The sequence below is a fragment of the Pseudorasbora parva genome, chromosome 21, assembly GCF_024679245.1.
Source record: "Pseudorasbora parva isolate DD20220531a chromosome 21, ASM2467924v1, whole genome shotgun sequence".
NCBI lineage: Eukaryota > Metazoa > Chordata > Actinopteri > Cypriniformes > Gobionidae > Pseudorasbora > Pseudorasbora parva.
The window spans coordinates 8,264,467-8,278,467 of NC_090192.1; the positions used below are offsets into that span (position 1 = coordinate 8,264,467).

Genomic DNA, 14,001 nt, shown 5'->3' on the forward strand with positions numbered 1-14,001 from the left:
AAGCAAGTCAAGAATATTTCTCAAGTTGCCATGAACCGTATTACTGACATCAGTTTTCATTTGTTTCTTAGAATAAGTTTGCATATCATGCTTTAAAAGAGGACACCATGTTTTGTATGTCTTTACTTAAAAAATAAACATTCACATTTTATATAAAAGCAGAAAACAGAATACTATACAATTTCATGAAAAACCCATTACAAGTGTGCTTTCTGAGGTTAAATGGAATAGTTCACCCCAAAGTAAGTCATTTAATCGACATCACATTTACAACCGGTTCGACTTTTATTCTGTGTAAAGGCCCGTTCACACCAAGAACGATAACTATATGGGTCTACAACAACAAATTATAACATTTTGTTTATTATAAACATACGCTGCAGTTTTATCGGCTGCCACTTTAAACACTCGCGCTCCAAAGCAGGACGGATTCTTTATAACTTTATCATGATAGTCCTTGGTGTGAACTGTCCTTAAAGGGATAGTTTGGGATCACCCAAAAATACAAATTCTGTCATTTACTCACCCTCAAGTTGTTCCAAACCTGTATGAGTTTCCTTGTTCCAAGAAGAGAGAGAAACCATTTACTACCATAGTAGGGGAAAATGCTATGGTAGTCAATGGTTGCTCTATCTGCTTGGTTACACACATTCTTCTAAATATATTATTTTGTGTTCAGCAGAACAAAGAAACCTATACAGATTTGGAACAACTTGAGGGTGAATAAATGATGAAAGAAATTTCATTTTTGGGCCAAATTTAGATATTTTAAAGAATGTCTAAGCTGCACTTTTCACACACAAAAAAACATGACATGAACCAAATGATGACCAAATGTGAGGTGAACTATCCTTTTTAAATGCAAATGTCCTCAGAATTAGGCTGAATATTGGTTTGTAATATCATTGTCAGTATTTTGTACAACTAAGGCCACAAGACCTCACATTCAAAACGTTTAAAACAGTTATTTACATGACTCATTTAAATATTCGTGTGGGATAAATTCAGGACTTTGAAGCCGAGCAGAGATCAGATGGCAATTTGGCTTCTTGGAGTAAAGTCTCAAAATCAGGTGAACACACCAGCTTGTGTGTGATGTTTCCTAGCACAGTCATGTCCCCGGTGAGGCCCTCCGACAGCCGAACACAAACAAGTTGCTGCAGACACAAACATGATCATATCCCATGAAACATCCTTCATGTAAATGAGATCAGTTATACAGTCCTTCAATAAATAAAACAGATCCAGTTGATTTCATTTCAGCTTGGCTATCTAGAATGCTACAGTGGGGACAAAAATTGTTGGACACATACACCACATCCGTAATCCTATACTTGCCTACTATATAGCATGTATAAAACAGTACGCCAACAGAGTAGTATGTCCTATACATAGTTTTCAAAAAACAGTAAGTGAAAAGTCCCCAGTTGTACTGCGATTTCCAGTGAGATTCTGAAATGCCCGTTCGATTGACACTTACTATCCCATGAGGCCATGGAAGCAACACAACTGATGCTGGTAGGTCATAGTATGTCAACATGTTGGGGTTGAATAATTTTTTTAAAGTGGACATTTATGTGGGTTTTATTTACTAAGAAATATATGCTAGAACTTTTCAGTTTCTAAGCTATTTTATTGATAAATCACATAACAGTGATGACTACATTTCTGCGCTACTGAAATGTTTCTGTGCACTCAATGTGCGAGCTTCTGTCTGTATGTGTGCGTTACAATGCAGCAGCGCATTAGTTTAAACAATAAAGTGTTTAAAACGTACACACCCGATCAATTATGAGCATCCAGACGGTGTTTAATCAAACATATCTTGTGTAGCGCTCTCATAGTGCATGTATTTGCTACCTTGCAATTGCAATTTTTCGCCAACACACTGGTTTATTCGTATGCTGTTCTGACTTAAGCTTTTCTAAGCGCATACACCAAAAGTGCACGCATACAAAAGTCTGTCACACAGCACGTAACTGACCTTAGTTGTCTTTCACATCTTTTTGCGCTTAAACTGTCATGAAAAAGAATCGTGATAAGATTGTGTTCCTATCTTTAAAAAAGTGTGATCAAATATTTTGCCGTATCGCCCACCCCTAGCTACTTTTTGACTATTTCCCAGGGTTCCTGCAAGTCCTTAAAAAGTCTTACATTCAGTTTAATAAAAATTAAATCCATAAAAAAGGCTAAAATACATTAAGGCCCGTTTTAACAGACAGGGCTTAGATTAAATTCAATTAGGGCATTTAAAGGGGGATATAATACCACTTCATGCATTCTGAGTTTTTTACACTGTTAAAGTAGCCTGACAAGCCAGACCCACATCAAGAGGTTTGGTCTGGAAACTCACCATTGACGGCTCAATCCGAGGGGTGGGATAAACGGTTGTCTTTCAAACTCCCTCTGCACACGATAGGATAACGCTACAACCAACCAGAGCAACGAAGGTGAAGCGGAGCTCGTTGATAGATTTAACATTCGCCCTATCCGGTCGGCAAAACTGAATGACTTCAGTGCCGTTCTTTGTTCTTTTCTCAGAGAAAAGCTCAACTCCAAGTCTTCCAGAGTCGCGGCTAAAGCTGATTCGAAAGACCGCCATTCGCCAGTTTCTGTGTTTACCAGAAGCACGCAAACGCAACTCGGCCGTCGTCATTATGGCCCCGCCCACCGACTCTATACACGATGTGATTGGCCCGGCAAGAGTTAGGCGATTACAACTCAGAAGGGTATTAAGAGTTGCTAGACGACACTCGCGGGCAGATTAGATTTGCTTCTGCTAGGGTGCGTCTAGATTTCTAGGCTACTGTTAAAGGGTTAGTTCACCCAAAAATGAAATTTATTTCATTAATGACTCTAATGTCCTTCCACACCCGTAAGACCTCCGTTCATCTTCGGAACACAGTGTAAGATATTTTATATTTAGTCCGAGAGTGTATGGAAGTGTATGCACACTATACTCTCCATGTACAGAAAGGGAATAAAAACATCATCAAAGTAGTCCATATGTGACATCAGTTAGTTGGAATCTCTTGAAGAATCGAAAATACATTTTGGTCCAAAAAATATCAAAAACTACGACTTAATTCAGCATCGTCTTCTCTTCCGTTTTCCTCAAATAAAGATTCAAACGGTCATGAATCAGTGAATCGATCAATGATTCGGATCGCCAATGTCACGTGAATTCAGCAGTTAGGATCGCGTGTGAAACGCGGAAGAGAAGACAATGCTGAATAAAGTCGTAGTTTTTGTTATTTTTGGATCAAAATATATTTTTGATGCTTCAAGAGATTCTAATCAACTAACTGATGTCACATATGGACTACTTTGATGATGTTTTTATTAGCTTTCTGGACATGGACAGTAAAGTGTGCATAGACTGCATATCCTCTGGGACTAAAATATAAAATATCTTAAATTTGTTCCGAAGATGAATGGAGGTCTTACGGGTGAGGAACGATATTAGTGTCATAATTGACATAAGAGTCATTAATGACATTAATTACATTTTTGGGTGAACTAACCCTTTAAAAACTAAACATGGCCAAAGGTTTAAAAAATATTTTGGATGTTTGATGGAGTATTTCTGTGCCAAAAATACTTTTTCCGGTTTCTCATAAGATTCTGAAAGTTTTTTTTTCCGTGTATCGGCCTATGTGACGCTAACAAGGGCGGAATTTCCTTGTACGGTCTCTTCTTCCGGAAGGGTGCGCACACGTTGACCAGAGCGAGAGAGCAAATGCACACCCATCAACGTGCTTTGCTCGGCTTTAGGTAAGCCACCGGCTGCGTTGCACAGGTCACAGGACTTCACTAAATCAACAATGTAACCAAAGAAGTGTGTTTTTGGTTGTTTTTGTGTGTTTTTCTGGAGCAAAATCAAAGTTGCGTAAGTGTTTCAGTTTGTTCGGAAATACAGGAATTGCGATATGGCTTACTGTAATGATTATAGTTCAAAAGGCTGTGATGTAATTAAATAAATATGAGAGTCCCAACTGATTTTATTTATCAATCTTTACTAGATTATTTTGTTACACTGCAACTAAAACTACAATGCACTAACTTACCTGTAGGAAAGAGAAGGCTGCTCCATCTGAGACATCTAATGTAACATTTCCCATGACCAGCTGGACTTTACCAGACTTTCTAATTTGCAGTTTTCCAATCAGACCCTCTGAGAAGTCAGACAGCAAAGGTACAGCGGCTTTATCAGGCTTATCCTGAAAAATGATATCATCTTAGCATTAAAAGAGCACACTGAAGATGATATTAAATAAAATTTGTAATTGAATATGGTTTGTAAAAATTACACATTCAAATTTGAGTTTTTTTTTTTTAAGTGTAATAATTCATTTACTTAAAGGGTCATTAATTGGGAAATCATCATAATTGTTCTATAAAAACATCCTGTACATTTCAGAACTCAATAGTCCAAAAACAGGTTTTAATGAGCAAGAATTGCATGTTGTCAATTAGACATGCACACTCATGCGTGTTGCGATGTCAGACAAAAAGCACAAAGTAACAGTAGGTAATATAACCCGTAATGTGAGACTCTAGGGGTCAGGAAATATGTGCTTAGAGTAGAATAATATTCTAAATGTGTTTTTGAACAAAAATTGAGGTGTATTTTGTATACAGAAGACTATGTTCCTGAATGCGTTATTGCATTAAACACTAAAAACAGTCAAAAAGAAAGAAAGAAAAAAACACCTGCAAGGCCTGGAAAAAAACGAGCCTTAGCCAGGTGAGAAAAAGTAATCCAAAAGTAATGTAATATTGCTTTCCATAAAAAGTAATCAGTTACTTTTTTGGATGAGTAAGGCAATAATACTATAACAAATGACTTGTTTTAAAGGGGAACTATTATGCAAAATTCACATTTACATGGTATGTGAACATAATGTGATATAAAATGTATTAAACACCACCCGAAAAGTCTGTATATATTTGTTTACTGTTAGTTGTAACGAGTGTTTTTGTGTAATTTGCTGTGTACACTGATGGTAATGCAAGGGAGAGAGAGAGTTTATTCATCTTTTGTGTGAAGTACAATAAACTTTATAAAACTCATCAGTACATTTTGGCCATCATTAGGACAGGGTCCACATTCTCCGCAATAACAGGCTTGAACTACCTTTTCCATCTCCATGCAGCATATATTATCTGGCTCTGTAGGTATTAATGTCCGGCTATTGAAATTTTCTGTGCGTGAGATTGTCCTGTTTTGTTGTTGCTGTATGCCGGAGCATGAGCTATTGAAGCTCTGCCCTCTATGGAAAGGGGACTGGAAGCACCAGCTAATTTGCATTTAAAGGGACATACAAAAATTCCAAAAAGTGGAAATTTTAACTTGCTATCATTTTTTTTTAATTTTGGTTACTTTCAGCTGAAACTTCACATACACACTCTGGGAACATCTGAGTTTTACATCTTGTAAAAAGGGGCATAACTGGTCCCCTTTAAAGGGATACTCCACCGCTTTTTTATTAAACTATGTTATTCCCTTAAATAAAGCGAGTTGATACATACCTCTAATCTCAGTGCGTTCACTTAATCGCTCTTATGCGCGATGACATTTTGATAGCACTTAGCTTAGCCCACTAAGCCCAGTTCATTCATTAGGCACCAAACAGAGAAAAATCCTCCTTCAAAACTCCCCCTCACCCTCTCATTTCCGTCAATAGGGGTGAGGATTGCGCGTCAGAGCGATTAAGTGCACGCACTGAGACGGGAGAGGGATGTATCAACTCGTCTTAGTTAAGGGAAAAACATGGTTTAATATGAAAAAACGGTGGAGTATCCCTTTAAAAGTAACTTTCCTCAACTCTGAAAGATAGTGTATAGTGAAGCTGAGCTGCGATAATATACAGTGGCAAAAAAAATAATAATTAAAAAAGGGTCAAAGGTGGCACAGAAAAAAACCCTGACATAAACCCCTTCAACTGGCATAATATGAAACGTGAACTTACCATGGTTTTATTTTGTGATGAGCGCTTGTCTTCAGTTTTGTCGTTCTTTTTGGTTTTCTCTGGGCTTGCGGTTTTAGGCTGACCAGGTATGGTATCAGGAAGTTGAATAAACAGTAGTTCTTCCTGGTCTGAAACACTTAGCTGCTGGAAAAGTTCTCCAACCGTTGGTTGTTGAGGGAATGCCGATATTCCCCTCAATGGCAGCGGGTATTTCTGCTCAGCTCTGGGTGATTTCAGTGCATTATCAGATGCTGTCTCTTTAACTGCAAAAATGTCTTGGATTCAGTTCTTTGTTTACTGTAAGTAGCATGAAGACACTTTAACTGGCAATAAAACAAACCACATAAAACGAGTGCTGGCATTAAATATAACTTACATGAGCTAGCTGTTTCTGTTGACAAAAAGGTGCATGACTGATGGAGTGGAAGTCTGATTGGTCTTTGCTTAGGATCATTTTTTAATCCAGGATCATCCAAAAACTGCTCAATTACAGCAAAAAAAAAAAAAAAAACATGAATATACTATTAATTACCTTTCAAGAAATGGGTCAAATGATAAAGGGTCATTGTGACAGCTTACATCATCCCGTTGGAGTTTTTTCAAAATTTCATTATCATCTTCCTCAGTACTGTTCTTTTCCTTTTTAATGCATTTTGTGACAAGTGCAGGATCACAGTCAGCCAGATTAGAGCTGCACCAATTACCTGCAAAGTTAGACACAAACTTTACCATTAAGAGTCAGAGGTAAGTGTCACTGTCAATTAATTTATTTGTATAGCGATAGCAATCAAGCAGTTGAGATTTAATAAATAGTATATATATATATATATATATATATATATATATATATACATCAAGTTCATGTATTTATATAGCACATTTAAATAGCCGCTAGACAGACCAAAGTGCTTTAGAGAGCAAGCATATAAAAATAAAAGCAGCAAAACATACATAAGCATATATATATATATATATATATATATATATATATATATATATATATATATATATATATATATATATATATATATATATATATATATATATATATATATATATATATATATATATATAACTTTACATGAATATATAGCATGTACATGGACAAAGTTGCATATACTTATATATCAAAGTTTATATATAGAGCTTGGTAATAATAATAATAATAATAATAATAATAATAATAATAATAATACAGTTAACATGTTGTGACAATATAAACAATCTGAGCAGATGCATTTTAGGCAACATTTTAAATAAATGTTATTTTATAACTTTTTATTCGTCAAAGAATCCTGAAAAAAAATGATCACAGGTTATAACAAATTTTAAGCAGCATAACTTTTTCCAACATTGATAATGAATCAGCATATCAGAATGATTTCTGGAGGATCATGTGACACTGAAGACTGGAGGAATGGCTGATGAAAATTCAGCTTTGCATTACAGAAATAAATAATATTTTAGTATATTAAAATAGAAAAACATTATTTTAAATTGTTTAAATTGAGTATAATTTAAATTTGCAACTTTTATGGAAACGTGGCAGTTCATAGCAAGAAATTGAAAAATGAATTTCATGGTGTATAATAAAAAATAAACCTTGGGAGAAACCAGGCAAAACCAGAGGGGAAGTTCTCTGGCTCTACAGTCCAAATATGATGACAATAATTGTGTGATTTAAAAGTGTGCTTTACCTGGCTTCCTAAAGGTGTCTGCAGGACCCTGCTCAAAGATGGAGTGAGACTGAATAGTCTGAGGTTTTTCTCGCCGCCGTCTCTCTCTTTGTCGGTCTTCCCTCTCTCTTCTCTCTCTTCTCTCTTTCTTTGGTGCAGTGCGAGTCTCCTGTAACCTCCAAAAAAAAAATGTTAAAAGACGTCGGTTATATTATGTACGGTATATAGGTTTTTTACAGTGTCCTTTTTACACGTTACATGTAGTTACTTTAGTAATAACCATAAATGATGCATAATTACATGCAACCAACCCTACAACAAACTTAATCCTAACCCTAACCCTATAGTAAGTACACATAGTTAATTAATATTACTTAGTATTTAAATGTATAATTACAATGAAAGAAAGACACTTTAAGCATATACATACTAGGGCGAAATTATATGCACTGCATAATAATCATATAACAGCAAGTTTTTATTGCATACAAATATTACATCACTGGGTAATAGAATCATTGTCATATTGTATAAAATACACGTGTATTGTTTTTTTTTTTTTAAATCCTATTTTTTTACATTTTAGTTTTACTATGTAGCTGTTATGACAAGATATAGCCTCCCAACTTATAAAACACTAGTACTTCAAATAATGTTTATAATGATGTCTAAAATACTTACTCATCTTTAGTTTTGCGAACCGAGTGAACATTTGGTACAAAGGTTTTCTGTAGGGGGAAAAAAATCACTCTGTGAGACAAGTGTGACATTTATAGATATGAGCATTCTATAATATTGACCTGAACATTCTGTATCTATTGATGCAACATATTTTGCGTTTAAGAAAAATAAGGGGGAAAAAAGAAAGAACATCTGAGAGTAGCAGAAAAAACACAATTGATGCTGAAGTGAACTATTGACTTTAGAGGGTGCAACCTTTTTATATCCACCCAGGGTCAGATCTCTGGAGCGCAAAGTGGTCAGTCTGCCTGGCGGAGGGGGACTCAGTGTTATTCGGCCTGGCAGTCCTCTACCTGCAGCAAATGATGATCTGAAAGCGGCAGAAGAGCTCGCCTCTCCATCCCCATCTCCATGTTCAGACATTCTGCCAAAACCCAGATACACTTACTGAAAACACCACCAAGACATTTGTTTTGGGCATAATACCCGAGTACTCAGACTGATACAACAGTAAAAGGAGTCTCAGAGGGTTATGGGTGTTATATAAAAACAAACACACATTTAAACAGTTTCTGCGCGCTCATCTGAGATTAAATTTAAAGACGCGCGCCTCCATTTTGTTAGCAACCTAAGCTAACAAAAACAAAGCCATTAACACCACGTTATATAAGTTGCACGGTAAGATTTGGAATGAAGAAGGGAAAACGGCTTCTTTGAGTACATCTAAGTGAAAAATAAAGACTGTACGTACTTGAAATTTGTGTAAACACCTCAAGTCATATCTGTAAATTCGTCCAGCTGAAAGCTACATCCTTGCAGAACCATCATGGATCACGTGATCCGGATTCACTATAAATCACAAAAGACTATTCTATTCTATTCTATTCTATTCTATTCTATTCTATTCTATTATTTTATATTATATTATATTATATTATATTATATTATATTATATTATATTATTAGTGAATTATATATTTTAATGAATGTAACTGTGTGTGTGTGTGTGTGTGTGTGTGTGTGTGTGTGTGTGTGTGTGTGTGTGTGTGTGTGTGTGTGTGTGTGTGTGTGTGTGTGTGTGTGTGTGTGTGTGTGTGTATCTCAGGTGTTATATGATGTTATAATTGTCTTATTATTAAACTGCAAACTTGTTTATTAGGCTATATAGTAAACTATATTATATTATTTATATTATATTATTTATATTACATTATATTTTATGTTATGTTTTAAACGTCCCCAGTGTTAATACTAATTAATAATAATAATAAAATACAAATATGAAAAATAAATAAATAAACATTTATTTATTTATTTATTTATTTTAAACAAAGCATGCAGTTCATATGCCAAGTTCATAATATTGTGCGAATTCTACTTAACGTTACCCAGACCGAGACAGCATTTTGGGGACATCATGGGTTGAGCTGACTCTGAACAGGCACATTTTTGTAACCCGCAGACCCTCCTCTGGCTCATATTGAACAAAGGGCGGCGCTCTACTTTTGCCTTCCCTCACTTTATACTCCTCTGGTCAGTGTAACTCACACACAGAGCCCGTGGCCGCGATGACTGGCGCTCACTCTCCGCGGGAATGATCTGATCTGACGGCTGCGGAGAGTCAGCGGTGCTCTGTGAAAGTCATGGCCGCTCAGTGTGAACCCTTAAGCGGATACTTACAGCAGTCTGATGCGGGCTCCAACAGCGAGCGCAGCACTGATTCCCCTCTGCCCGTGTCTGAGGATGACTCCAGCGGACCCACGGCACCTCCGGACCCCGAGTGGACCGAGGAGAGGTTTCGAGTGGACCGGAAAAAACTGGAGATCATGTTATTAGGTAAAAAAGTTATATCCATGACAACAATCACCAATTGGTATAGAGTGTAAAAACTTTGATAAACACTTTGTAAAGTTTTGCCTACTTCTTAAAATAAGGCACTATTGCTGTTAATAATTGTCTGGAACAAACACTTACAAATATTAATGTGAAATCTAAGCATGGAGGCAACCTCCAGCATCTGCAGAGCTGAGCCGGTTATTTTCCTCTTCTCTTTTGTTCACCTCCTGTGTATAATTATCGCTTCCATACCAATTTTGTTTTCCGAAAGGGCAAGTTTAGTTTATATAGCGCAATCAAAAACGTTATGAAATAATCTAGCAGCCCAGACTTTGAAAAGCCATGAAGCTCCATCGTTCAGTTTTCAATTGCTGAGTTTCCAATTGTTACAAAGTTTGTGGTATAGTCTACATTTAAAAACAGACATAGAAACAAACTAGATATGTTTAATGTGTATTTAAAGGATTGTTCCTTCAAAGTATTACTTGTTTGGTTATTATCGTTTTTCATACGTTTATTTAATGCCTGCATTTAGTTTAAAAAGCACCTTTTCCAGTGCATTATTGAATATTGTTGTGGAAAATATGAGTTTATTCTGTTAGGCCTTCTGAATATTTAGGTAAGTTTAGTATAAAACCACATTTTTGATGTAGGGAGCTACTGAAAGGGCTGTAATATAATATAAATATTTACATCTAATATTCTAACACAATAACTGTGCGCGCAGGGAGCAACTCAACCAATAGGGGGCAGTGTTAAAGCATATTTTCCTTGACTGTAGTTTTAATTGTTGTTTTTCCTCAATTTGTTAAAGTAATTGTAAAGTGACAGTGTGGTTAACTGCTTCATAAAAGTTAAGGATTAAATTGAATGTAATTTTTGGACAGTGAATGTTCATGTTTTGGCTTACGATTCAGATTGCATGTGGCTTTTATTCAGAAGATTGGCTGAAAACAGTAGAATCCATAATTGCGAAAAAGCAAATTGTATTGGCGTTATTAAAGTCACAAAACATTCATAAATGCCACTTTTCTGGTGAATTAATCAAGCAGTTTATAAAATTTGTCAGGGGTTTCTCATCCACGGCTCAGTACTAGGGATGGTAAAATGCTTTGATGGTCTGTAATGCCTTGTCCATGTCGGGTCATGCTTTCCGAGTTGTTTCATGGTTCTGAGTGAGTTCAGGAAGGGACATCATCATCATCCTACACACAGAGTCTCTAGGTTCAGCTCACCACAGCAATCCTTCCTGCTGAGGTCACTCAGCATCTCCTCACAGGATTTTAGAGTGTATTTGATCAACCTGCTTACTGCAGGACTGCCTTAAGGTTTAGGATTCTTCTAGAAGAAAATCTCATGTAAAGTAAGAGATTTATTTGCCAAACCAAATGATAGGAACTTAGCATTTCTTGATTAGATTTAAGATCAGTCATAAAACTAAAGTTCAAACACAATGTGACCTTGTGTACATGTCCATGAACAATCATACTGCAATCCATAGAAGTTTATTGTGAGAAAAATACAGTTTTTTTTTTTTAGCTAGTCCGATCACTGTGTCAATGGATGCATACTTCATTAGCAGCTGTTACATGATATAGTGTCATTTGGTTGAAGAAGAACACTAGGGTTGTTAATCACAAGAGCTGTTTTCCAATATTTAAGTTCCAAGTTCAACCTTAATGTTTAATAGCTGTGACCTGCTCATCTGTATGTTTTCAGAAATGTTAACATCACTGGTGTGCGCTCCAAAAGAACTTACTCCATCTGATATAATGAGTAGCAACATTCAAGAACGCTTTTATGAATCTTATTATGCCTCTTGGATTGGAAGAACCATTAATCATTTCATTTTAGCTGGCTCAAGTAGATGAAATACAGTGGAATTATTTCGAATGAATCACATAAAGGAGGCCTGAATTTGTTTTCTGTTCCAAATGTGAATTAATTTTTGGAATTTGTGTAGATTATGCTGAGCAGGAATGCATCCATATCGGGATGACTCTGTCTCTGTTTAATCTTATGTTCAATGCACAATTGTGTCAAAATGATGTATGCTACAATGCCTGAATCTCAGCAACCGTATAATGTAATATATAGTCAAGGGCTGCACAATTAATCAAATTTCTAATCACGATTTCGATTACGGATACCACGATTATGTAAATGTTCAAAGCCGTGATTACAAAAAAACAAATCCAATTATATTGTTATGCATGCTTAAAGGTGCCCTAGAATGATTTGAAACAATATGTTAAATTGTTCTCTAATATCTAAATAGAGGGTATGTGGCTTATTTAAGGTCAAAAATTGTCCAGATACAGTTTAACAGGTCCATTTACAACCCTAGAAATTGTCCCTAGGATGTAATGCTGTTTTGGCCTTATTTGGAAGGGTTGTGAATATTAATGCAGAGTTCTGCTCTGATTTCACTCCACTGCTGCTCAATGCACATCTATACCATCCGTCATGGCAATGATTTTACAATGAAAGCTTCTCAACTTTGAATTACGAACTGAACTGGGTAGTGCGTAAATATGTTGTTTGTACAGTAGCGTTAGAGTTTGACAGTAGAGTACTGATTTAAAAGTCGATTTATTTAGCCAAACAAAGTAATGTAGAAGCCACTCAAAATAGTCAGTGTCGTGTTTACTACTCATCCGCTGCAAAATAATCATACTTCAGCTCTCAAAAATGTATATTTATTTAACAAATTGTTTCAGCTTAGATGGTGAAGGTGACGTTAGCTACAATGATCGACTGAGCGATCTGTAAGCAACTAAACGGTAGTTAGTTTCTGAGTTATGTGTTGATAATGAAATTTAGGTTAATTTAAATTTCAATCTGTCAAAAGGGATTGACATACCTATCTACTGTTGTATTTTATGACAACACGGGAATAATATTAACCGTTGTCATTTGATAAACTGTTATGTGAGCTACTTGGAGTTTCCAATTGTTACTTTAGCATCTTGCATTAGATCTAGACAACACAGGGGATATTATCATTAATTTTGTCTTACTAAGAAACTTTTAATTTATTCAGAAGTAGGTTAGAAAGTGAAAAAGTGGGTAAAATCTTACTGTTTGCAGGAATACGGCTGAAATCGGCCCTTTCTTCAGTATCAGACGCTGAGCGAATCCTGCTATATTGCCCCAGGTTAGATAAACTCTCTGTGGTGAAATGGGCCGAGCAAACTAACAAACTTTGAATTAAATTGTTGCGGTATCCGATTGTAAATAAACATCAAACATGACTGTTGACATTTTTTATCTGTGGGAAAGCTATGAAAAGTCCTCACATCCCCTGCAGAGCCTGGAACAGGATATTTGTGTCCATGATCTGCCGTTTTCGCTATCGTCGCGTGACGCTTGTTTATCTGCTGAACTGATGATTCAGCTGCGCAGTTCCGCCTGACAATGAACATGGGCTGACATGCAAATGTCTAGAAAAGCTTTTCTTTGACTAACAAGGAAGTTTTCAGCTCTGAAACTTACAGGATATTCTTATATTACCATGACCTTTTATATATCAAAAGCTCAAAGGAAAGTTGATTTCTCAATTCATCACCACTTTACTGAAGTTCCAGCTAGGGCTGGGCGATAAAACGATAACGATAATTATCACGATATAATTTTCCTCGATAAAACGATAACAACAGGTCGATAAATTCTCGATATAATGCTTACGCGCTATGCGTAATGCTGCGCATGCGTATTGCAGACCGGGCGTCTGGGTGCTGCACGCGGTAATGTTTACAGTCTGTGGCTGACAGGCTTGGAGGATCGGAGATAAGTGGAGCGATAAAAATGAGCAATAGTGAAGAAAATGCAGCGCT

At 36.2% G+C, this 14,001-nt stretch overlaps 2 protein-coding genes across 3 annotated transcripts in view; one reads left to right on the plus strand and one right to left on the minus strand.

The window, feature by feature from the left end:
- Nucleotides 1–88: 88 nt before the first annotated feature.
- On the minus strand, nt 89–9,179 carry zgc:171971 (uncharacterized protein LOC569690 homolog). The gene is made up of 9 exons (XM_067429874.1): nt 9,081–9,179; nt 8,585–8,753; nt 8,330–8,376; nt 7,670–7,824; nt 6,552–6,676; nt 6,349–6,451; nt 5,973–6,235; nt 4,068–4,220; nt 89–1,157 (listed from the first exon to the last, which is right to left on the minus strand). The coding sequence occupies exons 2-9, from the start codon at nt 8,750–8,752 to the stop codon at nt 1,005–1,007; spliced, it is 1,167 nt and encodes a 388-aa protein (XP_067285975.1). The 5' UTR covers nt 8,753; nt 9,081–9,179; the 3' UTR covers nt 89–1,004.
- Nucleotides 9,180–9,873: 694 nt separating this feature from the next.
- bicc1b (BicC family RNA binding protein 1b) overlaps nt 9,874–14,001 on the plus strand; it is a 132,461-nt gene continuing 128,333 nt past the window's right edge. For both annotated transcript variants that reach the window (XM_067429869.1, XM_067429870.1), the window contains exon 1: nt 9,874–10,165. In XM_067429869.1, the coding sequence (XP_067285970.1) occupies nt 9,973–10,165 (193 nt within the window). In that variant the 5' untranslated portion in view covers nt 9,874–9,972. The remainder of the gene's footprint in view (nt 10,166–14,001) is intronic.

Coding starts and splice junctions, on each gene's coding strand:
- zgc:171971 (XM_067429874.1), bottom strand. CDS start 8,752: ATGTCTGAACATGGAGATGGGGATGGAGAGGCGAGCTCTTCTGCCGCT. Junction 6,677..7,669: donor AGACACCTTTAGGAAGCCAG/GTAAAGCACACT, acceptor CTAACTTTGCAG/GTAATTGGTGCAGCTCTAAT. Junction 6,452..6,551: donor AAAAACTCCAACGGGATGAT/GTAAGCTGTCAC, acceptor GTAATTGAGCAG/TTTTTGGATGATCCTGGATT.